This window comes from Takifugu flavidus, chromosome 12 (assembly GCF_003711565.1).
Source record: "Takifugu flavidus isolate HTHZ2018 chromosome 12, ASM371156v2, whole genome shotgun sequence".
Classification (NCBI taxonomy): Eukaryota; Metazoa; Chordata; class Actinopteri; order Tetraodontiformes; family Tetraodontidae; genus Takifugu; species Takifugu flavidus.
The window spans coordinates 8,382,606-8,404,647 of NC_079531.1; the positions used below are offsets into that span (position 1 = coordinate 8,382,606).

The window sequence follows — 22,042 nt, forward strand, 5'->3', positions numbered from 1 at the left end:
GATGGTTGGGTCAAAAGCTGATTGACCTGCTAAATGATCCAGTCTCAACTCTTAAGTTTAACTTTGTTTTCTTGGCTTCTCTATCCCTGTCTGAGTGGGGGTGCTACCGGAGCCTATGCTGGTGGGGTGGGGGCACGGTGCGCCCCTGGATGGGTTGCCAGCTTGTTTGAGGGGCCATATGAGTGATTGTGGGTTTGGTGCCTTGCTTGGTGTTGCTCTGGTGCCTTCCCTTCCCAGGGCATCTCCCATGCTGGGCCTTGAGCCAGGAGCCCTCAAGCATCAACTGACTGGGCTATCACTACCACCTCACTGCTAGAAAGAACAATGGAGTACCGGTAAACCTAATTTTATGTCCCAGCCTGCATTTGTGGTACACCAGCAATCTGAGGCAAAGTTCTTCATTTGAACAGTCCGACTTTATTTGGTATCGTTTTCAAAAAACTAAATTGGATTTAACGTCACAGATGACACTTTACAACTCCCAGGCATTTAAAGGCATTTTCAGGTCTGCAAATATTTGACAACAGTGAAAATTCTCCTTCCAAACAGCAGAAAACAACAGACGTGCAGAGTTTTCAACAATTCCTTCATTAGAAAGAAATAATTCCTTACAAGGAAAACCTCAGGAAGAGAAAACAGAGGGTTTTTTTTAAAGGTGTATTCAACATTTCTGCAGGGTGATTGGAGTCTCGCCCCCAAATCAAATACTGGAATATAAACAGTCACATTACACCTTTACAAAGAGAAAATTAAAAAAAATAATACAGGACTACATTTTAATATATAATCACTAACAAAACTTGAAATTGAACAAAAAACCCATACATCAGTGCACTGAACTTTCAGTCTAATCAAAGAGTGGAGCTAAAGTCTAAATCTGCTTCAGAAAGTGTCCCTGATGCAAAGTTTGCACAAAAAGCAGAAACATGATGGGATTAAAAGACCTGCAGGTTTCCTGTCAGAGAGAAGGTTTAAGGCTGGAGAACATAGAAAAATCAAATGGACTTAAGCCTCCATAAAGAGCCCGACACAGCACTCCTCCATTTATTTATTCATACTTTCTCTACGGTGTTATTTTAAATAAAGAAATATATACAGAGATATACACTTGCTAAAGAGCTGGTTCAGGCTGCTGCTGAGGTGGTGCTGAGTCAGGTAGAAATAAAACTTAGTGTTCTAATGGTTCGATGAGCTGTCGGAGGGTTGAAAGTTGATTAAAGCTGCTTATTAAAGGGCCAGTAGAACTCCAACAGAGCTGAGCTGGCGTGTACGCGGAAAGCCGAAGCCACAGCTTGGAATAATTTGGGCTGTTCCATTATGAGGGACACAGGAGTTATATTTGTTTGTTTTTCCATGACGTGACTCTGGCATTAGGATCAGTGCTGGAAGCCATCGGGCGATGGGGGCCTGAGAACTGGGGTGGGGCAGCAGCCGTCGGTGCATTTATGGCGGTCTCCTCATCATGCCAACCTGCAGGAGGGGGGACAAAGGCGCTAAGAACTCGAGCAGAGGTGGACAGAATTGTCGAATTTTGCTACAGACATATTTTTGCTCCGAGAATTTAAATGATTGTGCAGCAAACATGAGTCAAGATATTGCACCTCATTATATAATATTGGTTTTGTTCTTTAATACAAAAATAATTAAACAATTGCCTATGCTGTGCCCCCGCCGGGAGAATTATTGGATGGAGCCCTGCTGGAGTATGAAAATATGTTGATTAAATCACGTCAAAAATATGCTGGCATTGAGTACTGGGAGCATTGTTTGTTGAAGTGCTGTTGGACTATCAAAACTAGGCTGCCCCTAAAATATTGAATAAAACATTGATGAAGAAGCGCAGTGAAAGGGATCACCGGCAGCTACCTAGTCGCTGAGCGGCTGCTTTTCGCCGTTGACCCCGAGCAGCACAGCTTCCTCTGTGTTGTCGCTCTTCATCTCCACCACAATGTTGTCCTTGTTGGTCTCTTTGGTGCTGCAGCCAAGAAACATCCAAGTGTCACAAAAACACCCTCCAAAAGTGTTAAGTGTTCACAAGTTACATTCTTACGTGGGTTTTATAGACTGAGGGAGTAAAAGTAACATTTAAAGATGACAGTAATTTTTTTATTGCAAATTTTCTCGTAAGGAACACCTTAAACACAAATGGGTGCCGACTAAAGGCACTAAACCATCCGGCTTGCGGTACTCACAGGTCTTGTTTGCCGGATCGGCCACAGATTTTGCCTTTTTTGTAGAGGAAGTAAAGCACACTCCCCAAGATGGCCAGCAGCAGGATGCAGACGATGATGACTGCAATGACAACGCCGTTGCCCTCTGGTGGAGCAGAAGAACAAGAACAAGATGCCGAAGTTTTACTCAGAGAGACCGTTTTAGAAGTGAGGTAAGAGAGTGAGGCTCTGGTACAGGATCGAGCCCGCAGGGCCGTGCGTCATTCCAGCGTCTGCGTGCAGCAGGCAGCCTTTTACAGAGATAAATGAGCGTGCAGCCCGCGCATCGTTCAGGTGACCTTTAACCTTTAAAATGAGCAAAGGAAGCAGAGAGGCGGTGCCATGCAACCAGAAGAAGTGGAGCTGAACACGTGAAAACCAAACCTCATGCTTTTTGCATGAGGTTTGGTTTTGATCATCAAGAGGGAGCTGGGTAGATAGGGAGGACTGGTGGATGCCAAGAGGCGACAGAAGGTGGTGCTGTGGAGGAGGAAGAGCAGAGAGGCTGCCGCAGCGTATCATACCAACCTTTTCTCAGTTGCTTTGGTGGTATAGATGTTACAGGTTTGACTGAGAGAAACCACATGAGCGTTAATGTAATAAATAAGTCAAACCAGCACACACACAGCACAGATTTCACACCCAGAAAAAAAACCTCTCTGGTCTAAAGCTAAACATCAACAGTCATCCCACATGTTGGAGCAACGGTCTTGAATTTTGGCAGAAATGACACAGAAATCAACAGTTGTTTCTTTCAGGGGCTGAAAATATGTTGGCCTGACGTACAGGAGAGACAGCAGAGGCAGACAGACAGAACAAAGTCAAGACCAGTCCATAACCAGAGTCAGGAGACTTGGTCTGAACACATTTAAAGCATCAGCTGCTTTCAGGAGTCACACTGATGCACGTGTGTGTGTGTGTGCGAGAGAGAGAGAGAGAGAGAGAGAGAGAGAGAGCTTCACCTCCAATGTAATTGCTTATCATTTGATTACAGATTATAACCATCAGTTGAAATGTTTTTTTTCCAAAATCATAATGTAATAAGATGTATCTACTACAGAAAGACATAATTACTTTTTGAGCACAGCCGAGACTAAAGCTTCGCGCTCCATCCTTCAGATGTTGTGATCGAGCAGATCCAAAGCTAGTGATCCGCTTGTGCTCAGCAGGCTGTTTAGAGTGACTGTGGTTCTTACCTGTGGTGGAGTGAATGGTGGTGGTGGTGGTGGTGGTGGTGGCTGGTGTGGTGGTTTGTTTGGCTGGAAACAGTTAAGATGCACAGAAGAGGAGGACACTCCCAGTTAATACACAGCGGGGGGGGGGGGGGGGGGGGGGTGACATTTAACAGCCAAACAGATTAAAAACAGGGTCCAGAGTCACAGACCAAACCCAACAGCACGAGGCAGAGCTCGAGGCACCCAGACAAAGGAGCGTTAAACACAAATAGATGCTGAACGAGGCCAGGAACAGATTTAAAGTGTGTTTGGGGCAACACGCAGAGATGAATACGTATAAACAGAGCAGGCTGGGACAGACACAGGAAACTCACGGGTTTTGATGTTGAAGGTCACCGCTGCAACGCCGTACTCGTTCGAAACGTTGCAGAAAACTGTGACGTCAGAGTTGACGGGGAACTGGACGGAGCTGCGGAAGACCCCATCAATCTCCTCGGACTTTGTCTCCAGGTTCTGGCGGTTAAAAACACAGACGCGTGAGAGGACCCCCACCCATACAGAGGTATCTGACAGCAGCTTCATGGGTAATGAGAGGGAGCTCGCCGTGCCATACCCGTCCATCAGAGGTGGTCCAAATAAAGCTCGGAGTGGGGAAAGCTCTGGCGCTGCAGCTCAGGTCAACTGTCTCGTCGACCCTCTTTTCCAGCTCCACGTTGTTTTTGTCTATGATCTGTGGTGGACCTTCATATTGGAGAGCAAAATGTCACATCCTGGAGGAGGTCCTCCTCCACCCAAACATTTCAATGCTATACTTCATTTACATAAAACAAGAAAAAGGATCACGAACCATAAAACCACAAAAACATTCTATCAACTAGTGAGATGAAAGAGTCATTTACCCAGGACCTGAACAACGAGCGTCCCGTTGGTCTGCATGTCCTGTATCTCATTAGCGGATACGACACAATCATACGTCCCTGCCGTGTCAAAGGTTGCGTCCTTCAGGATCAGAATGTGGCCCGTTGAAATCTGGAGACCGTCCTGCACGGAACACAGCATGGAAACATTCATCACTGCAGCTCTGGTGTCAGTAGGGATGTAACGTCTTTATTGTTGATAAAGCAGAGTTGAAATGTGTTTTTGAGTGTGTATGCTGCTGCTGTGACCTTGAGCCAAGCCGTGTGCGTGGACAGGGAAGAGAGGGCATTGCACATGGCTTTCAGCTCTTCTCCTTGAACCACGAAGGCAACACCTTTCGGCTCCACCACAGCAGGTTCCAGATCTACGTGCCCAGCGTGAAGTCAGAATTAAAGGCCGGCGCGCTTTTAAAATCCCCCACAACAGTGTTGAATCCTTACAGTTGATAGACAGCGTCATGTTTCCGGAGACCTCTTTAAAGCTGTCCGTATCCGTGGAGATGCACTCGTAGAGTCCGCCGTCCTGACGCCTCACTTTATGCAGCATCACCATGTCCTCATCCCAATTGGTGTCACTCTAGGAAAAGACAATCAGATCAGCACGCGAGCGTGCAGAGCGACCATCTTGGATGGACCGTTTTCAGCCTCTTACTTGGATGTGCCTGATTGCAATCAGAGAGGAGGGAGGATTCCCGTTGTCCTGACAGTGGAGCTCCACCGAGTCTCCTTCCTTGATTTTTCCCTTCGGTGACTCCACCCACATCTTGACAGCCGTGGAGGGGTCTGAAACAACCAGCTCAGCATGAGACGGCAAAAGTGAAACCGTAGAGGTTGAACCTGATGATGCTGAAGGGGGTGGGGATCACGGCGTTATGTTTGGTGACCCGTTTAGGAAAATGACTGCAAGAGCACAATGAGTCTTGTTCTATTTCTATAAGGTAACGGGTGGAACTCACAGTACACGGTGATATTAATACGCTCCGTCTCCGTCATCCTGGTCTCTCCTCCGGGGGCGGGGTAGTTGACCTCACAATAGAACTCATCATCTTTGTTCTCCTTCACCACCTTCATGCGCAGCTCGCTCCTCACAGAGAAAAGGCCACTGGATTCCATAGTGATGCTGGGCGATATTATTACCTCTGTAACACACACACACACACACACACACACACACACACACACACACACACACACACAATGGAGGGAAGCCATTACACCAAATTAAGTCCAAAGTCAAGCACTACTGAGGAACATTAGCCGTGTTGATTCAGCTCACCATCCTGTATAGGAAGTAGTGGTTTTCTGTTTTTATACCAAGTGATCTGCGGCTTTGGGTAACCATTTTTGACCTCACATGTCCCAATCTGCACAACGAGGGGGATGATAGTGTGAATTATTTGAACCCAACAGCACTTTGTCACCAACAAATGCTCGCTCACCTTTGATGGGCTGTCCTGGAGGACTGAGATTCCTGTTTGCACACCCTCGATGGTAGGGAAGTTGGGTATCTCTGGAATAGTGAAAACAATTTTGAAGTCAAATGTCCGCATGTAAAATAGAGGAGACGAACATGTGTGGACTTGTCTTACCAAAAACCTTCAGGTTTGTACGTCCCTCCCCAGTTCCTTCCGTCAGACTTTTGACGAGACAAATAAACTCCACCTCATCCTCCACCTGCACATTGTTGATGGTCAGCACCACTATTCCAGTGGCTCCGGTACCATTCACGCTGATCCGATCCGTGAATTGTGTTCTGGATTCCACGGACCTCATACTGGAGTCCTGGGAGTAGATTTTCTTCTTCTCACCTTGTCGAGTCACCTAAAGATTCATAGGCAATAAGCACGGGTGCATCCCCGTTACCCCCCGTGTGGACGTGCGTGTCAGGCTCCACTCACGTAAAACCACTCGATGGTCATACCGCCGATTCCTTCGGCTGATACAAAGTTGCAGGTGATCTGAGCCATCTGTCCCCTCAACACCTCCACCCTGTCCTCCATGTTCACCGTGACTTCGGCACATGCTGGACAAGAGACAGAAAACACCAAAACCTTTATTTCCACACTTTGTTTCCACCTTTTGCGAGTGGATTCTGCCCTAATTTGCATCCTTTGTCAGGTTTTAATTATATGCTCTGTATTTTTTTCAGCATCCTGACAGCAACCTGCAGCAGAACCACTCCTACCGACACACACCCAGAAGAGAAGAGAATGCTGCGGTGGGTCCGGGGAAACGTGGAGATGCTATGACAGGAATGAGAAGCCCACCCATGTCCCCATTAATCTGCTGCATTCCACTATGCCAAACTGAAAGAAAGGCTCAATTTACAGGCAGTATAGTGGCTCCACTGTTTCCTTCATGTCTCTAAAAAAAGAGTGGACTTCCCCATCCAGGGTCTCACAGCACCAGAGCATCCTGGTAGTTTAGAGGTGATACACACGGTCAGTCTTCACAATGAGCTGCAGAGCTGCAGCCTGACGGTAACGAGGCTGCCAGGTTTGATTTAGCGCTTCCTGAGGTGTCTGTTCTTTTTGTTTGGTGGAGGCTCTAATCTTGGAGAGCAGGAAATATCCAAGGATACGGGTAGTGCTGGATGGTGTGATATTACCGATGGCTTGCCTGTGTCCCACTTTTAAACAATACACACAGGTTTGAGTGTTGGCTAATATTTGCATTTTTTTGGCCATTCATCTGAGACCAAATGCTTTAAAGGAAGTTATCAGCAGATGTATCCCTACTAAACCGATAAGGCATGAACACATGCGCCTCTGCTAATCCTCAACTCTCTGATGTTTCCCCCTGTTTCTGTCACATTTGTGTCTCACCTGCTTCTCCCTCTGCTTTGGGTTGCTGTTTACTGCTGCTAATGGAATTGGATGGATGCTTTCCTGTTGAAGCAATCCAATTACACTCGCTAACATAGACATTTCCTGGCCATTAGCAATGGAAGGACAACAGTGATTCCTGCCCGGGATCCCCCTCCCCCAACCACACCATTTTCAGCAGCAGTAGGATTCATAAATGTAGCAAAATTCTAAATTCTGCCTGACATCAACTCTCCACTTATCATGTCTGATGGCCACGGTCTGTGACTCTAGCACAAGCCTCAAAGAAACTTGACCGGTTATCTTCACAGTGCATTAATCAGAGCAACCGGCAGGCCAAGGCTGCAGATCGATCCCGTCCACCAGACAGCAGATATTTGACTCCAGCACTGGTGGAATTTAAGCCTAAATGAGTATGACAGAATAAATCTGTGCATCCCCTCGCTGAGCTTTTCCTGCTCCTTTCAACAAGCACTCTACTTTCACCTGAAGTGGCTGTTTGACCCTGACACCACAATTCCACATGCAGACCTGTATAACCCTGTGCTATTACTCACTGTATGAAGGATAAACTGACAAATACTCAACATTTCCAAACATGAAACTGGTCTGGAATTGAATATTTGACCTGCTGATTAAGCCCAAATATCACAACCACATTGTAAATTCTGGACTTTGATTCTGGTCTATAAAATGTCACATTTAGTAGCAGTTCTGACACATGTGAAGCAGGTCAAGGCCGTGGTGGGGAAGGCAGGTGGCCAGATGAAAGTATGTCCTAAGGAATGCATTTTCAATATATTTCCCATGGCAACCAATGAGAATTAGATAAATGAGTGGATGATGTTGGACAAAACAGTCCCCACTGCCACAGCCATGTTGCATCTTTCTGCACCAATTTCAATGAACACAGTCCGTCCATATCTTCTGTTTTCTGGTTTGCGCGTCATGTTATAGCATTCACTAAATACTGCTAAAACTAATATATCTAAAGCAAGGGCACTTGAACAGAATAAGATTAGATCTAATTTATGCTAACATACTTTAATGTTAAGCTTAGCTAGGCTGGCCACCTGATTTAACTTCATACATCTGGGAGGGATATCAGCAGTCTACTCTAATTGCAAATGACAATGAGAATAAGAATTCATTCAGTGAAACTAAAAAGTTTCTCGACTGCAGAAGAAGCTCTGGAAAGAACGGAACTGTTGATGGTCTGGCAGATAGACAGAAGACATATAAAAGAAGGATGACATTTAAAAGATATATTTAGCTTTGATTTATATGGCTACATGAGTCAGAAAAGATCTCAGACTTCCGCTGCACTTCAATAAGCCTCGGCAGAGACAGAAGAGATTTTCTGAAGAGGGATAAAAGTCTCCCTTCAGCTATGCCAAAACCAGCTTATCAAACAAAGAGGCGAGCTTACATTCCAAATTACAAGTTCTCAAACGTATGATACAACAATCGCTACAAAATACACAATAAAGAAGATCAGAAGCACAGAGTAGAAGATAAGCGCAATATAAAAGGCATTGTTGCGTCTACAGTAAAGTCAAATCCTTTAGTTGCTCTTCAACTTCCTGCTGGCTTGTACAGCCTTATAACCACATCAGTGACAGCAATCCTGACGCGAGACTACGATGACTCTGCACAGCCGGAGAAAAAGACATAACACACTCCGATTTGAATCATAAGAGTCCAAAAATTGTGGCTGAGTGTTGCACAGAAAGGTGTCTGACAATGACAGATATGCTTTTTGTTAAGAATGAGTGTTTAAAATCAGCCCAGCAGCCCCAAGAGAGACCGTCAGACCACCACATAATTATGTTTTCAACAATCTCAACAGATGCTGATGGGGTACAGAAACCAAGAAAGCTGATTAAATTGGCTGGTCCCCGTAGGAACTCAGGCACGCTACGTTAATTTAATCTCAAACGTGTCTGTTGCTCTGAGGGACGAGCAATAAAAGGGGAGACCTTCACAGAGTTTATCTTCATCTCCATAATAATCTGTATGATTCCAACAGTACAACCAGTGTAGGACACACAACGTCTGCTGTGTTTCATCCACTTTTTTCTGACTACGTACTTCTGACATCCTGCGAGTCCTTTTCTGAAAGAATGTAGGCCAGCCTCTGACACTACGAGGGACTGTGCTTGCATTACAGGGCCCTTTAACACGTCTCTCCGATCACCAGGTCAGATTTGGTGGTATATTAATATTTACATACTGGGGAGAGTCCCCACTCAGACTCGTGTTTATTTAACTTGACAAAAAGGTTCTGCTGAATTAATGAGGGGTCGACCACAACAGAAGGCGAGTGTGAGTAGGTGAGTGTGTATTCTACTTAGATTTAATCGCTTACCCACTAGCTCGTTCTGTCAGGGGACAGTTTGGACACGAGTATGCAGCTTCACGCTTGACCTTAATAACAAGAGCAACAGGTAATTCTATATGTTGCACTTAACTGTTGGTGGTATCTCGTGAAACACAGTATGTGCACGCATGTATTACTTACAACCAAATAATTCCCCCCCGACAGGGACCCGTTAAATAAAGTGACAGCTCGGGGACATGTTTCCCGCACTGTCAGTTCTAAGAATAACAACGGCCTATCAAATCTGTTTGCTTACACGACACCGCGGAGCTGCGGAGCGCTGCCCCCTGACTGGAGCTGAAAATAGCAGCAGCGACGCAGGACGGTGTGAAACACCGAGAGAAGGGCACGGGATACAGAGTTAGACAGGACTGAGAATGAAGAGCCAGGTGTCAGAGTTGAGGGGTTGACCTCTTTGTCAGACTTATCCCTCTGCGGCACGCTTCATGAGCCGACGCTGAGGGAATTTATTTAAAGGGGAGATACAGAAATACAGCACGGTTTCAAATACTGGCGAACCATAAAACTGCTCAACCTTCACGTTTCCCAACTTTACTCATGTGGCTGCCGCACAAAAGCCGCCTAGGAATCCCACTTAGCTAGTTGCCTTTTAAAGCCACTACATCATGGCCTGGACAATAAAGCATTCACAAGCGATGCAGGACCTTTACGTTAATGATGGATGTTCCACAAAGATCCTACCCGGCAGCAGCAACTTCTTTGTCCAGTATCATCATAAAAGGTCATGGGTTCAAGCCCACCAGCCAGCTGTGCTAGTCCCCTCCATGTCTGTACAGTCTCACATCGGGGGCCCGGGCCTCCCCACACAGCCAGAAAGAGCCACTTGTTGAAAACGAGGCTGCAGGTGTGAAGGTTGCTGGTTGTGATGGAGCAGCGACCTGCCATTAAACTGGTGTCAGCAGTGATACGAGCGCACAACGTGAAGCCCCGCTTGGTTTTTCTTAACAGTTTTTGTTTTTGCAAAAATTATAGAATACAAAAGTAGCCCCAAGGAGGCCACCGACAACACCACAAGTGTTTACGAAAAAACAGACCTGCAAATTCCCCTTTTATCCACTGGGGGACCATGGGAAGATTTAAACTGGGTGATGCTGATGAAATGTACAACCCCAAAAGAAGCATAGGGGTTCTGATGTACAAAAAAGTGAAATCATCCTTCTCTCTGTCAGCTTTCATGTTAAGGATGGACAAATACGTCCACATTTCTGTGTGCTGCCCGCCCCCAGGCAGGCCTAGCTCATCTCTGCTGAATGGTGCAAAGGAATGTTACGAGAAAAATTTGAAAGTGTCTGTGAAGGCCAGGCCTTGTCAACTGTTCATCAATCACGCCATGTGATGCACTACAGGTCACGTCTATGTGACAGATGGCTCTTGACTTAAATGAGGCATTTAAAATGAAAAGGAACCCCTCCCCGCACACACGCGCGCACACACACACGCACGCGCGCGCGCACACACACACACACACGGCAGGAACCATGACAAAAAGACGCCGCTCAAATAAACATTCTAAGCTGTGGTTGTACACGGAATTCAAAGCTTCTTTTATACACATAAATGTCAGTCAGCCCCCTCCCCCAGCCTTCTATATCTATCACCCTGTTGTCATAAATGTGTTTGCTTTTCATCCTCTTTGCTTGCATGAACTACACGACTTACACGACTTAGGGATTTTATTTATTAATGATGACGTAAGCGGGATCATTTCTCAAACCAGGCGGACCGCTGACCTTCAGACAAAGGTCAGCTCTGCTGCGGATGTGCTGGAACCCCCCCCCCCCCCCCCCCCCCGAAGTGCGGACAAGAAAACCAGGAATAACAGATGGAAATCGAAATCAGGAGGAATTAGCCTGTTTTGACATGTGTAATGATGAAAGATTTGATTAGTCCCGCATATGCAGTTCATCAAAGTCCAAATCTCATCTACTAGAGTCAATCTCCATCCACTGATTAACCATCAACGCCTCATTTATTATTCTGAGATCCATTTTTAGCCTCGCCTCTACTGATTACTTTACTAAACAACAGCTTATATTGACAGTTCATGGTTCAACCATAGCCAGACATATTTAAGGGAGTTTAAAGAAGACAGAAACAAGAGGATGGTGCCCAAAGATGTGTCTGAGGACTTGTTTTGATGGTGCTGGAAGCTTCAATCGAGCGAATCATTTGTCACCAAACTAATGGATAAAATAATTGTTAGATTCTGTCTTTAAATAGGTTTAATCAGGATAAATGACCCACAACTTCAACTCTAAGGTGGATTAGGAGTGTATTTTGCTCTGCTACTGCTGCTAAAATGTGACAACGATGATCCAGGAAGTCCAGCTGCAGATTAATCTATTTAGAGATGCCAAAACCATTCAGGACCATTTATATTGCTGAGAGGCAGACTCTGCAGAAGGGTAAACACTTAGAGAATGTTTAACACTGGCAGAGGAGGAGAGAGAGAAAGAGAAAAGACCTAACAAAACCAAAAATACCCCAGAATTCTCTGCTGCTTCAAGTGCGTACAGAAGTCTCAGGTGATCGTTTTGGCGTGTGGAGGCACCATGAGATGGACAGTAGCAGCTGCTATCGCCAAACTACACGTTCCCACACTGCAGCAGCGGAAACAGGGTCAGCCCGTCACTATGACCTGCTTGATAGTTTCCTTAACTTCGCGTGCAATTCCCCGGGGGCCCGGGAGCCCATCGGTGTCCACTCAACATGCCGCCAGAATTAACAATTTCTAAAAGGCAGCAGAGGCGAAGCATACAAAGAATGTAAATACAGTGGCGAGGACCAGAGCCGACCACACAACGGGAGGGAAAGGGAGGGATTCCAGTCACTCTCTGGTTTCTCCCGGTGAGCCCAGGCAAGATTCCATTTCAATAAGACCACCTGTCGCAGAGATCAGCTCAGGCTGAAACCTGGGTCAGTTCTCAGCACGCAGCAGACGTGACTACATGTTTCACCGAGTTCTGCTGACTCACAAACTTACAACAGTCTGATAATAAAGCTTTACGTTTCTTTAAGATCATTCTTAATGTGAGAGGTTTGCTCTTTCTATACTTAGTAAGTGAAATCAAAAATGCCTTCAGGTCAGGCCGGTAACGGTATCTTAGCAACCGTCACAACAATAATTCTGTTGTCAGCCTACTGGTTTATCCAAAAGCAGATTGAGATCACCAGTGCTCGTTTTCTGTGTTTGTATTTGCGTTGCAGCCCTGGCAGCTATCATGAACTGCATTTGCACCCATTCACACTGCTGTCAGCTGATGGTCGATAATTTTCCGTGCACCAGCCTGCGTCTTTTTTTTCTGTCCCATTGCTTGTGTAGCTGATGCAACTATTGCAATTTGGACATCCAACTTTTATGAAAACACAAGTATCAACTGTCCTGGCGAGAGCAAATTTGGTCTTACAGAAGATTCTAAAGGATCAATAGTGCAATATTTAGGTTAAAAAGGGACATTAATGTTACTATTCAATAAAAAAAAGGATGGAAAATGAAAGTAACTCAAAAGTGACCCCACAGGCACCCTGGTTGCCATCTGGTGGGGGGTTCAGTTAAGAAATATGTCAAGTCTGTCCCCATTATTCCATTCAATTCAACTTTAATTATCCATCTCCATGCATTACACAGGAACCCAGAGTCTGACTCCCAGGCAAGCAACAGTGACAGGAAAAACCCTCTCAATAGGAAGAAACCTATTGCCTAAACCTGAGCAGGACCAGGCTCATAATGGAGAGCCAGGAAAAGGGGGAGAAGAGGAAATAAATCTTAGCTGTATATACAATAGTTATGAAGATACAGAACAAAAACTAAATTGGTCAGTGGGTAACGATCCAAGCAATCATTATTATTAATTATTGTCAGCATTAACTGTTATTGTTGCATTTTACTCTTTTTATAATGCTTGCAAAATTCTTTAAGGTCTGTCTCATCCCATATGAAACACATGCACACCTTTACTAATCAGTCTAGACACTTTCCCGCTGAACACCAGACTAGCATGAAATCATTTCTGACCGATCTCAGACCACAGCTGTGATAAATCGCTGACCTGAGGTCAGCCTCCTTCCATAAGCAGCTCTTTGGTGTCACCTCAGCAGTAACACTCCAAAGACACATACTCAGTTTCCCAGCTTCAGTAGCGGATTGGCAGTGAAACAAACTCCCCCCTCTTTGCAAACACACACACTCACACACAAATTCAATTTGGTCATTATCTGACTTCTGGACTTCTGGTTTGTGGGATCTGGTCATCTTCCCATGTCCAAATCCATGACTCCTCAAAATAATAAAAATAGCTCCAATTACACTTCCAGTCTCACAAATGTATGTCTGCCTTGACTTTCCTGACCATATCTATGTGTGCGTTGAGTGTATCCAAGTGGGCTATTTCCTCCTACGTGCTCCCACAGCGGTAAAAACGCCCCCCTTCCTTTTTCCCACGTCTCACAGGACAAAATGGTCTCCACAGTGGCCATTCTGCGAGCAAGTAAAAAAATAACAATACTATGAAGTATGGGAAAGGCCAACGAGGAGAGGGAATAAGTGGGGTCCCATGACACAGCTTCACAAGTATGAGATGTGTGCTGTGGGCTGTCGGCATATTAGGACTAAAAATAGATCCCTGATACACAAATGCTGAAAGCTTTTATCTGTGGACTGAGGATAAGGTGACCAGTAGCTCTCACTTTGTTTGTTGGCTGCCACAAGTGGAAAAGCTGAAGTTATCGCTAGGTTAGGTGAGTTACTCAGGCTAAGACTAACCTTACTGCCTCGGTCCAATGCCATTAATGACGGGTAAAAGGATTAAAGTCAACAATAACCTCAAAAACCAATGACCACGTGCAGATCGGCTGGATATTCACAGAGATATAACACGAGTGTCATCATAGCACATGTTGCACCACTTCTGAAAATGCAGTAAAAGACTGAAGAAGGTGAAGGACTGAAGCACTCTGTGGTCACTGGAGGTGATAAATCAATGCAGCCAATTATATCAATACGATCTGCAGTGGGAATATCTAGTAATAGCCATTCTTCATGTCATTCACACAAAATGCTTGAAGAACTTTCAACATTTTACTCTCATGGCCTCAGACATGGTCAAAACGAAAGCTCACAACTCTCTAAAAAATGAAGGTTGAGTTGGTTGGATTAACAGTCCAACCTGGGATTAGAAAAACCCCAGATCCACAATGATCACAATCAATCGAGTATTTAAAGAACCCAAATTTTAATTGCAACCCTGACAAGTTTGATGGCAGCCAAATAAAATAAAATAAATGGTGGCCATACTGGATGTGACATTAAGTCTAATAATGGATGCACCTGGAATAGAGGTTTAAATTCTTTCAATGAAAATTTGATAAACATAAGAAGATGATTTGTGCCTTAAATCAATGTGTTTTGTGAACCTCTCTCTGTATTACGCTTTGACTGACATATTTTCTTGCTACAGAAGCTCTGAATCAGCTGTTATTACATGTGGAAGACATTTTCTGTCACTGAGGCCTTTATAACAAATGAAACCGTATAAACTATGACTTTAAAAATCCCACACGCCAAAGAAACCAGTAGATTGGTGACCAAACAACAAACACATTAGCCTTCTCCTCTGTGGAGTCAGCGCTACAGTGACGTGCACATGGAGCTCTGACAAGGTTGCATTAAGTTAAAAGGATCCTAATGTGTTTTAGATCAGCACAGAACATTATTTCAGGAGGGCAGCATCCATTATTAAGCAGGATGGTGCGCCATCACAGAATACAGAGAGAAACTGACGGGCCTCCGGTCTCCACTTGTGCCGGCGGAGCTCCCGGAGGACAACTTCAGCTGGAACCTGAGCGCTTCTCTGCACTCAATACAAATCAGCTTCAGGAGATACACAAACAGGAAAAAGCAAAGCAAAAACAGAAACCCTCCCAGCTAATGTAAGCTACCTGTGCATTAAAGAGAATCGACATGTTCTTTAATTCATGTTCAAGAATTTAGCTGTAGAACTTTTACAGAAGGCCACATGTGGATGGTTCCCTGAAATTATCAGAGTGGTAAGGACAGGAAGCCAGGACGAGCATGAAGGTGTGGAACTTTATCCAGAATCAAACAGTTTCAAAACGATCCCATTTAATCTAAAACATATTTACACAAAGTCATTATCATAGTAACACTGACACTACGTTTCCATTGAGGGTAAGGCCTCTGAATTAATCCATGACAATCCTGTTTCATCTCCCCTCTAAATGAGCAAGCTTTACAGCGCACGTCCTGTCTCAGTCACATGACTGTCAGCTGATCACCACAGAATCACCACGCAGGACATTTAGCGTACGTAGTGGAGTAACAGCTACTTCAACAGTTTCAGCTATTCTTTAAAGTTTATATGTTCCTTCTGTTCATATGTTAAGGTTGAAGTTTGGGCATCAAAGGGGAAAAAAGTTTTGATTTGCCAAATTCATATCAGACATCTGAAGCACACGTGAAGCTTTACTGCTGAATTGCATCTTTTCTCTTGCGTATTTTATTGTGCAAAATCAATCACACACGGAGTTTTAAACTTGCTCCACATGGACTGAAACAGCCTTCAGGTGTAGCTCGGATGCTCTGAAAACCTCCACACTTTGGAAAAATTCAAGTCTGTTCATAAAACCCACATCTGCTCCGTTAATTAATGCTGACCAAAAATAACACATTTAATGGCTACTGGAAGAGAATTTATGACGCTTAGACAATCAGAATCAGTGGAACCAAACTGTTTTTGGGACATTTAATCCTGCCTTAAATTGTTCCTTCAGCTCTCATCATAATCTATGAAAACCAGGCCTGGAGTGGAGACGGCATGTGCAGTCTGGATTTTTCTATTTCAGGAATGCATCTATCTTATTGTTCTGTAGACTTTCCTTTCAATCAAATAAAGTGGCAATGAGGAATTTCTGGAGCATCTTTCTAACACACGTCTGGCACAACTACTTTCTCATAACAAATCTTTCCTGACATCACGGACGGTGTCATATTCAACGTTTCTGTAAACCCCTGTGTCGTATTGGAGGGCCAAAGAATGATCACTATTTGTGAAAGCCAAACAACCATCACACTGACATGTGACTGACATGAAGCAACAGCTGGATCGTCTCGGGGCCACTAAACAGCCTTTGAAACGGGCTGAAAATGGTGTAATTTGAGCATGTCTGACACAAAAGGTTCTCAGGGTTCTTTGAATATGCTCTCTGGGGATTTAATAGAATTCAAACTGACTTACAGCAAATTGACATATTGTATATTAGCGTCAATAAAGTTTGCAGCTTCCTTTCACTGAACAGAACAGTCAGCTGTTGTAGCATTTTAAATCTAAAAGTGATTAATTTCAAAAGCTGATATAATTTATTAGTCAGTGGGTGTTTGCTGTTTAGTAAAGGTGCATTTTAATAGGTTTTGATTAGCTTCTGTGGTAAAAGTCAAACCATTATTTGGATGATTGTAGACTTCATTGCCCACACAATAATGCATTTAAGCTGATTAATTTTATGTTCCCTGTTTAAGTGCACATCTGCACTAAGAAAGAACAATAAAAAAATAAAAGTCTGATTTGACCAATCTATGCAGAATGGAAACATTGCAGAATAACAGGTGTAAATGCTCCTTCTCTGAGCCTCAGCTCTCCCTGGATGTCAAATAGAAGTTTAGTTACTGTAAAACATCACAAACTACAGTGGCACCTATAGCATCTCACCCCGATATCTGACTATTGAGCTTTAAATACAAGAGGGAGACAAAGATAATATGCTGAATGCAGCAGCTCATTCCATCCGTTTTATGAATGACCTCTTAAGCTTTCTGACTGCAGTCAAAACTGGCTTAAGGTCATGAAAATAAATGAATGTCACTGGTTTCCAGTTTTCCCATTTTCACTTTCATTTTTATGCTTACACATTGGTTCAACTGGAGTAGACTTCAGCGCCTGTTGAAGTTGATATCATATCAAGCACCCAGCTTCAAATATTACGTGCACATTAACCTCGCTGCTATGTCTGCTCCGTCCAACTAGTGGTGCCCTTTTTTTACTTTCAGACAATATAGTTATACAGAATAGCGGTAATGAGTGATACTGTAAACTTCCATCAATATGTTGTGGAGTCTTGCAGCGGGGAAACAGAAATAACATGTAATGACAACAGGTGCATGCAAGCGTGTCCGTGCGTGCACGAGTGCGGGCACCATGTGTGTACAGCTGTCCATCGGATCGGAGAACTTCAAAGTGCTTTCGGAGCAGCAGTAAGTGGTACCAGACAGACAGGAGGGTTCACTTGTTCTCACAAGCTGTTCTGAGTGAAAACCCCACCAGAACCTCTACAGTAGATCCCTCCAGAACCTCTACAGTAGGTCCCTCCAGAACCTCTACAATAGATCCCTCCTGAACCTCTAGATTAGATTGTATGATATGAACAGATTTACCTGCAACCGTCACATCCAGTGGAAATCTGCGCATTCATCCACCCTCCATGACTTGATGTCGCCACAAACCAGCAGATGATACTGCGCTGGGGCTTTATGCTGGACATCGTGGGCGATTCAAGGGCAGGAAAGTAAATGAGAAACCCAACAGAAAATATTTTGTTTCTTTTGGAGAACAACATGAGCAGTAGCGCATTGTTCTGTAAAGCCAGTGGGGAAAAGAAGCTGAATATACTTCCTTCCTTTAGTTAATCAAATGTAAAAACACCCCTTTTCCTTGGCAACAGAAGTGCGGATATGGAGATATCATTGAAAATGTTTGGTCACCACAACCCATGCCCCGCTACATTATACAAACAACCACTCGCTGCTCGTCACAAAAAGACCCCGATGACAGCCCAGCAACATCCTGGGAGCAACAGCCCTGCACCCACTGCAGTGTAGTCTGTGTTATTGACCCAAGTAATGGTGATAATGGATGTTATTCACATCCATGAGAAGATCAGACGATAAGAAAGGAACCTTCTGCTTCTGCAGGTCACACTCCCGATTGAGCGGCTTCAATCCATTATGCTTTTTTGTCAGGAAAACGGCTGGATCAAAGCACATTTTTCCGTTAAGTGAAGAGAAAAAAAAAACAAATTACTTTCACCAGACAGTGACTGGAAATATGCAAGACTGGAAAGTACCTCTGTCATTCCTGACAGTGGATCTACAGCACAGGCAGGCTCCTTCAGGAAAGGGATGATTACACCTTTAACAACTAATCCATCAGGAAATGGATTCATGAAAACGATTACCAGAAGCTGAGCTGTGTTTGCTCCACGTCAGGTTGTATGTGGCTGCTATGTTTACACACGACATGTAGCAGCAAATACCTCAGATAATCCAATCTGATTTTATTACATCAAAACCCAGTAAATATCTTTGCCGTCTGGTTGTGAAGGCCTTTCCAGCTGTAGGGCGTCAGCGAAGAGTTACAGTAATAATCTCCGATTAACCTCTAAGCCTGTCTGAGTAACCTTCGCTGAACAGCAACAGCTGCAGCCACATGCGGTAATTAGCATCTGGATTACAGGAGAATGGCCCGATGTCATCCATGGCGGAACCACGGGATTGATGGGAATACCTTTCCAAATGTCTGCAGATGATGAGTTGCTGTTATCAGACCTCCTGTGTTGCGACCTTCCGTCTGCATTTAATTCCACTGCACCTAAAGTCTACAGCAGAATTCATAAATCCCCCATCTTTGTCTTCTTTCCTTTCATCTCTGGATTATGTCTCCTAATCCAAACAGCCGTAAATTCACCGAAACCCATCGAGGGCACGTCCAGATTGATTGTGTGCGCTCGCAGGCACGATCCACATGCAGACTGTTCCTTTATTTTACTTTTTTTTTCTGTGTGCCGTCCAGAGGAGGCTGTTGTATGGGAACACATAAACAGAGAACTTGAACAGCTCAAGGCTTTATTTCAGGACAGAGATAAGACACCATGTGCCTGTGATGAACCTCCTCCAAACAAGGACCTCCTGTCACAGTATTTCTGGCAGACAGTTGCTGGAGCGAGTTAACAACAGAAAATTATTTTAGCAAAGGTGCTGCACAATTACAACACTGTCGTCCTGATCCGCCTCCTGTGCTGATTCCTCTGTCAGATTAGTGGGCCTCAGATTTTCTACACTGTCGAGACTCAACAGTCCACTTATTGTCTGCGACCAGCTCGCCACCACTAAAGAGCAGTGGTTGTTCTGTGAGGCTGATGCGCTGCGTCTCTGCAGAACGCCATGACCTTTGATGACCAAGGTCTAATGACGCCGCTCCCCAGCCCAGCTCCAGCTGACGATGTCACAGGAAGTGAGCAGTATCCTTATCAGGGGTCAGCAACAGTCCTGACCCTGAGGTCTCCGGGCTTTCTGTATGGAGACTGAGCACATACACTGGGATCCAGGGTAGATGCAGCAGTCCTCGGGGGTGTTAGTCAATGTCAGCCTATAACTTAAATCTCTGGGCTTTTAATAGCTTAAACCATAAGCTGTAATCAGTTTTTCAATTCATCTTTAGCAACTGTTGCAAACTTGTCTTAGATACCCAACAGACAACAGTGGAAGGAAAAACACCCTCTTAAAAGGAAGAAACCCTGAGCAGAAGGGACCCTTCGTACAGGGGGGCCCTCCTGCTGATGGGAAAAGGAGGAAAAGTAGGAGAAGGACAGAAAGAGCAATGAAAGATGCAAATTCATTAGATTAGTCAAAGAGAAACGCACAGGCACTAACTGAAAACCAGAAACAAGGCTCATGACTGTAAAGGACAAACTCTTGAGGCTCATTTCTGGAGTAAAAGCTCTGAACTCAGCTGATAAACAAATGGAACAGAATGAATGGTGGAGGAGACAGCGCAGGCATGAAGAAAGCCAGAGAAAACCACAGGAAGTTAAGTAGATAAGAGCAGAAGGGTCGGGAACAATGGCCAGGCTGAAGTTAAACAGGAGGTCAGCACAACATGGGGAGCGTGGAGTCCACCATGTCAGTCGAACAAACGGGAGGGAGGTGAGGAAAAGATGTAGGGTGAGAGGCAGAGGAAGTGGCGCTTAAAAAGAGGAAAGAGTGTTGCTGTGTGTGTGTGTATGTGTGTGTCTGGAAGGGGTTGGGCTTACTCTAACGTGTCTTATCTAGATAAACAAGAGAGCCCCACAATATTAAGTCCTGTTAAATGAACCTGGGACGTGCAAATGTGAGAGAGGGTATCCTTCTTAACTACTTAACACCACATTGAAAACTAGACTCACATGCTCTCCTCTAAAAATAATCGGCATTATGCCGAGCGGCTCACCAAATACACCAGGATTTTTAAAAAAATCTCTTTTATAGCCTCACAGCTGATCTGAAGAGAGGAGAACAAGTAAGGATATTTGTCTAACACTCATCTTCACGTTAACACAGAGAATGTACTGTTTTCCTGTGTCTGTGCCTGTGTGCGTGCGTGTGTGTGCGCACGTGTGTGTGTGTGTGTGTGTGTGTGTGTGCGTGTGTGTGTGTGTGTTTGACAGAGACACACAGCACATTCACCAAACAGACAAGAGATGACAGAAAGCAGACGGAGAGCTGTTTGACAACAAGTGGACCTCTATGGAAGTTCACGGCTAAAAATACGTGCAAAAAAGGGAAAGTCCTTTTAAAACACAACCATCAGCACAGTTACACTCTCATTTCACTTCAATTGCATTCCATCTATTAAAAATAAAATTAAAAACCTATTTAAGTGCATCCAAGTCACCGCTTTAAGACTATAGGTGGCAGCTCACATATACAAGCCAACATTATAAACCAGTAATGTAAGCAGCAGAGGACTGTCCAGCTTCACATCTGTGCCAGACAGCTTACTCTGGAGATGACAGGGAGTTAGGAACATTCAACAAGGGATGAATTTCCTTCTGCTGCCTGTTCAACTTACTCAGAGAACCCCAGCGTCCTATACTATACTATATCATGACATTGCTTTAATGTGAGAACCTGGTTTAGTTTCTATAGAAGTCATTGAAACCACCACATGCGTCTCTCACCTCTCCAGGTGTAACACAGGAGCAGAAGCCCCACAAGGAGCGGTGCAGCAGCATCCCGTACAGCCATGGTGCTTTGGTCGGTGTTGAGGCAGTCCCCGCCGGTGCTGTGCGTGTGTTTGTGCGTGTGTAAAGGGAGTCTGAAAGGGTTCTCCTGGAAAAGTGTATGTCAGAGAGAGAGAGAGAGAGAGAGAGAGAGAGAGAGAGAGAGAGAGAGAGAAGAGAGAGAGAGAGACGGAGAAGCGAGGGGAGATAAATAATGCGGGGGGGCAGAGAAGGAACTGGCGCTGTAAAAAGGAAACAGCGGCCGATTGTGCGCGTTATTTAAGCGCAAGATGCAAAAGAGGAGACAGGTGTTAAAGTTGAAACAACTCGTATGACGATCTTTTACACCACGGCTGTGCTTTTGACTCTAACTTTTAAAAGCACGGAGTCAAAACTGAAATTAAAACAGCGTTGGGTTGTTTTTTTTTACAGTGTACGTAGGGGAGGAACTTAAAGGCAGCAGGAG

The 22,042-nt window shown here is 44.6% G+C and overlaps 1 protein-coding gene across 5 annotated transcripts; it reads right to left on the reverse strand.

Moving 5' to 3' along the window:
* Positions 1 to 394: 394 nt before the first annotated feature.
* Positions 395 to 21,705, reverse strand: mcamb (melanoma cell adhesion molecule b). Of its 5 annotated transcripts, none has more exons than XM_057049090.1 (17): positions 21,535 to 21,705; positions 6,201 to 6,325; positions 5,892 to 6,123; positions 5,742 to 5,812; positions 5,579 to 5,666; positions 5,259 to 5,441; positions 4,955 to 5,085; positions 4,744 to 4,879; positions 4,552 to 4,667; positions 4,285 to 4,426; positions 3,999 to 4,126; positions 3,760 to 3,898; positions 3,407 to 3,469; positions 2,739 to 2,780; positions 2,193 to 2,316; positions 1,867 to 1,975; positions 395 to 1,470 (listed from the first exon to the last, which is right to left on the reverse strand). In XM_057049090.1, the coding sequence occupies exons 1-16, from the start codon at positions 21,599 to 21,601 to the stop codon at positions 1,867 to 1,869; spliced, it is 1,896 nt and encodes a 631-aa protein (XP_056905070.1). In that variant the 5' UTR covers positions 21,602 to 21,705; the 3' UTR covers positions 395 to 1,470. The 5 variants fall into 5 exon arrangements, with proteins under 5 accessions (XP_056905070.1, XP_056905071.1, XP_056905073.1 ...); XM_057049091.1 differs by lacking the exon at positions 21,535 to 21,705 and adding an exon at positions 17,975 to 18,023; XM_057049093.1 differs by lacking the exon at positions 3,407 to 3,469.
* Positions 21,706 to 22,042: the final 337 nt, after the last annotated feature.